General features: G+C 38.0%; 1 protein-coding gene across 2 annotated transcripts in view; it reads left to right on the top strand.

Moving 5' to 3' along the window:
* The window catches only part of mllt11 (MLLT11 transcription factor 7 cofactor), a 7484-nt gene extending 2753 nt beyond the window's left edge, over positions 1–4731 (top strand). The window contains exons 1-3 of one of the 2 annotated variants that reach the window (XM_078268494.1): positions 246–1330; positions 3376–3540; positions 4459–4731. In XM_078268494.1, the coding sequence (XP_078124620.1) occupies positions 3385–3540; positions 4459–4551 (249 nt within the window). In that variant the 5' untranslated portion in view covers positions 246–1330; positions 3376–3384 and the 3' untranslated portion in view covers positions 4552–4731. Of the gene's footprint in view, positions 1–245; positions 1331–3375; positions 3541–4458 lie in introns of those variants that run through there. The other variant, XM_078268495.1, reaches the window with a different exon arrangement.
* The last annotated feature ends 269 nt before the right edge of the window (positions 4732–5000 follow it).

A 5000-nucleotide genomic window follows, 5' to 3' on the forward strand; every position in this document is an offset into this window, starting at 1 on the left:
GCTACATGCTAACGGCAGTAAACACTATAGTAGCTACATGCTAACGGCAGTATACACTAGTGGCTACATGCTAATGGCAGTAAACACTATAGTAGCTACATGCTAACGGCAGTAAACACTAGTAGCTACATGCTAACGGCAGTATACACTAGCAGCTACATGCTAACGGCAGTAAACACTATAGTAGCTACATGCTAACGGCAGTAAACACTATAGTAGCTACATGCTAACGGCAGTAGACACTGTAGTAGCGACATGCTAACGGCAGTAGACACTTTAGTAGCTACATGCTAACGGCAGTAAACACTGTAGTAGCTACATGCTAACGGCAGTAGACACTGTAGTAGCTACATGCTAACGGCAGTAGACACTAGTAGCTACATGCTAATGGCAGTAAACACCATAGTAGCTACATGTTAACGGCAGTAAACATTATAGTAGCTACATGCTAACGGCAGTAAACACTATAGTAGCTACATGCCAACGGCAGTAAAGCTACCTATTATAGCTGCATGCTAACGCGACATAGCGGAGCATATATAGCTAGCTATATATGCACGTATGTAGCAGGACTTTGTACCGTAAAAAATCACCAATAAAGGCTTCTAAACCAAATACTAAACAAATACAAATACAGTAAAGTGACCGGAATTTGGGGTGAAATGTCCAGCACTGAGCTACATAATAGTTAGCTAGGAGTTAGCTGGTCTCTCACAGAGATCTCATTTGTAGTCCTGTTTTTACCTGATACTTTCATCGAAGTACAAACACATGAAGTGAGAGGTATACACATGCTTACACTTTATTTAAAGCATGATTAACCTGAAGCAGGACGGAGTCATGACTTAAAACACCAAAGCAAGGCGTCTAGCTCAGGCTTATTACCTTATATCTCTGCCATCATAACGGTCTACTGTCACGGTCTAATGTTTTCTTCTGGTAACCAGAAATGTCCAAACGTCCTTACGCCAACGCGCGCATAGAGCTGTGAAGTCTGCCGGCGTTCGCGCATGCGCAGAACGGATCTTACAGGCGTTACGGATGAGTACTGACACCTGTCCAACAGAAATGGCGACAGGACATTTGCTGAGTTGAATAGACTTGCAGTAATATGTAAAAGACAAAACGGTGAAAAGCGCGAACTTCCGGCCCGGCTTTTATTTTGAAAGGTATTACCAGAAAATTCGGTGTTTATGCGTGTGAGCTTGACGCAGGCGCAGAGGCTCATTTAAGCTGCAGCAGCCTCTGAAGCGACTGCAACAAAGAACTGACAGAACAAGACAGAAAGATCACAGAAACCTTTAATTTTCTCACCGGAAACAAAAACAAGGTAAATATCACTTCATTCACATCCCATAATAATCAAGATAACTTCACGTTGAACGACACATTTATGTCTGTTTTCTGAGCGAAAGCCGGTGACGATGCAACCTGCCGCTAATTAAACCGTTTCTATTAAAAGAAAAACGACGTTCAACCAAACTACATGTTAAAATCGGAGTATTTAAGGTTAATTTACGAGACAAAATGTCAGTAATTCAGCGTGTAAAATGGGTTTTAATCGGCTGCATCTTCGGCTTGTGATGTGCCAGAACACCGGGGAAACGCCTCTAATACAACCTCATCAAAAACACAATGATTCCGTCCGTTTAAACGTGTAATCGATAACAGAAAAACGCAAAAACATAGACATTAATGACGCATTTTTTACCATAAATCACTATGATTTGTCATCGTTCAGATAGCCGATGAGCAGCTGGGGAGAATCTGGGCCAACGCCTCAATCAATAGGCTGCTGCTTTTAGAAATGTCCTGCAGAATGAAAGCAGCCGAATGTTAAAATCGACAGAAATGTGAATGGAGTTTGGCGGCAGGTGGGATCGTTCAATGTCAGGCTGTGAGAGCGTCAGGTCAGTCAAGTGTTACGTCTATTTTAGTCCGCTGGGACGTGATGACCCAGTTTCTGTTATAGATATAGACTCAACTGGAAGATTCGGAATAAATATAAATATATAAATGAGTCACAGGATGCATGGACATCTCTCCAAACCTAAATACAGTAGTAGGCCTACTTTAAATATATAATATTTAATATAAATAATAAATAAATGTATAATATGTGTGTATATATATATATATATATTATACATTTATTTATATTAAATATTTAATATAAATAATAAATAAATGTATAATATGTATGTATGTATGTGTATATATATATATATATATATATATATAAATATGTATGTGTGTGTATATACAGTGAGACAGAAAGACAGTGAGACAGGCAGACAGTGAGACAGGCAGGCAGACAGAGAGACAGTGAGACAGACAGACGGTGAGACAGACAGGCAGACAGTGAACAGGCAGGCAGACAGAGAGACAGTGAACAGGCAGGCAGGCAGAGAGACAGTGAGACAGACAGGCAGACAGAGAGACGGTGAGACAGACAGGCAGACAGTGAACAGGCAGGCAGAGAGACAGACTGACGGAGAGACAGTGAGGCAGACAGTGAACAGGCAGATAGAGAGACGGTGAGACAGACAGACTGACGGAGAGACAGACAGGATGTCTCTTTTTGTCTGACCGCTTTAGTTTCTTCACAAATTAATATTTTTAAACACAAAACATAATTTCTTAATTTATTTTGAACCTTTTAATAGACGGTTAATAATATATATTTCTGTTGTATTTTTCATTTATTTGTTTATATATATTTTAAATTAAGTTTTCTTTTTATAAAAACATTTTCTAGTTTTATACTTTATTTAATTTAATTTAATTTTAATTATTTTTTTCTTTTATATTTAAAAAAACTTATAATCATAAAAACAATATATAATATATATCATTTTAATTAATAATATACATTTATTTTGAAGCATTTTTCTTTTATTTTTATTAATGTTTACATATCTTTTATAAAGACATTTTCTGTTATTTTTTTGCTCTTTGTAATTGTATTAAATAGCCTAAAATATTAATATATACTAATACTAATATTATATCATTTATAATCATTTTTATTTAAGTTTTTTTCATTTTATTTTAATTCATTTTAATTTCTTGGTTTCTTTTATTTTGAAAAAAAAAAAATTCACTTTGATATTTTGGATTTGTTTAATATTTAAAAAAATACTTTTAAACATTTTAATTTTTGAAATAATAAAAAAAAAATTCCATTTTTGTTTTGTTTTTATCTATTGACTTTGATTTATTTTTATATTATAATATCGTTTTTGTGTTTCAAAAAATTATTTACCTTTTAATGTATTTTTTTAATAAATTGACTTTGTTTCATTTATGTTATTATATTGTTTATGTGTTATAATTGTTATGTTATTAGTCTTATCGCTTTGGATTTGTTTTTAGACTGAAAACATGATTGAGAAATCCAACAGCCAATACGACTCCTTCCTCTTCTGGAGGCAGCCAATCCCGGCCCCCGACCTGTCGGAGCTGGAGGATGTGGGCGGGACCGACTCTCAGCCGGCCAATAGCATCAAAGGAAAAGACAAGCGGAGCCAGAAAGAGGCGGTGAGTTGAGAACTTCAGTATCTTTCAGCCTGGATTGTATTTTCCTAACCCACCAGACTCCATGTAAATAATCAGGACTTTTAGCGTGTATAGAGCCTGCATATCTCCACCAGACTCCATGTAAATAATGAGTACTTTTAGCGTGTATAGAGCCAGCATATCTCCACCAGACTCCATGTAAATAATCAGGACTTTTAGCGTGTATAGAGCCTGCATATCTCCACCAGACTCCATGTAAATAATGAGTACTTTTAGCGTGTATAGAGCCAGCATATTTCCACCAGACTCCATGTAAATAATGAGTACTTTTAGCGTGTATAGAGCCTGCATATCTCCACCAGACTCCATGTAAATAATCAGGACTTTTAGCGTATACTGAGCCAGCATATCTCCACATGTAAATGGGTGAATTAAGGGTTTATTTCAACCAAACCAGAGTGGTGATTGTTGGAACAGTGGAAAGATGAACCAAGACGGCTTTTGGTAGTTTTATTTAGTTTCTGTCCACTTTGAATGAAGTGTGTTTTACGTTGCTAAAAGTCCTGATTATTTACATGGAGTCTGGTGGAGTTTGGTGACGGTGATTTTGGGGCTGTTTCTGATTAATACTGGACCAATTTTAAAGATTTTTGTTCCCATCAGTCACTTAGACACACACACACACACACACACACACACACACACACAAAATATTTCTTTCTGAAATGTAGTGGAGTAGAAGTAGAAAGAAAGTACAAGTACCTCAACATTTGGACTGAAGTACAGTACTGGAGTAAATGTACTTAGTTACATTCCAGCGCTGCCAGTCTGAAAGATGTTATGGAAGATAAAAAGCCCAAAATCTCTAAGTGTGTGTGTGTGTGTGTGTGTGTGTGTGTGTGTGTGTGTGTCTCTGTCTCTGTCTCTGTCTCTCTACAGGACGAGATGACCCAGTTCTCGTCCTTTAATTACTGGCGAGCTCCGATCGCCGACGTGGACGCTCTGCTCGCCGACCTCAACCTGCTTCTCTGAAACGCACCGTCTGCCTGACCTCTGACCTCTGACCTCTGACCCCCAGACCGTCCCGACCCAGTCGGCCTCTCGCCGCGTTGGAAACCCCGTCCCCCTCACTCACTATTCCCCACATACTGTAGGGTTTCTGTCAACCAACAACACATATGTGTAGAACCCATACAACATGTGGCTGATGTATCCCCCATTTTGAGAAGAAGTAGATCTGTCCGCCCTCATAAAATATGAAAAACAACCCACTCCCCAAAAGTGGTCAAAATAAAAGAGAGGCAACGATGCGAGAGAGAGAGAGAGAGAGAGAGAGAGAGAGAGGAAACGACGAAATGTGTTTTTAGAGTTTTAACGTCCCTTTTTATTCGGGAAAAAAAGGAGGATTTTAAAGTGCCCATATTATGATTAAAAAATCCTGTTTTCTGGGATTTGGGGAGTTATTTAGTGTCTCTGGTGCT

This window comes from Sander vitreus, chromosome 14 (assembly GCF_031162955.1).
Source record: "Sander vitreus isolate 19-12246 chromosome 14, sanVit1, whole genome shotgun sequence".
Classification (NCBI taxonomy): Eukaryota; Metazoa; Chordata; class Actinopteri; order Perciformes; family Percidae; genus Sander; species Sander vitreus.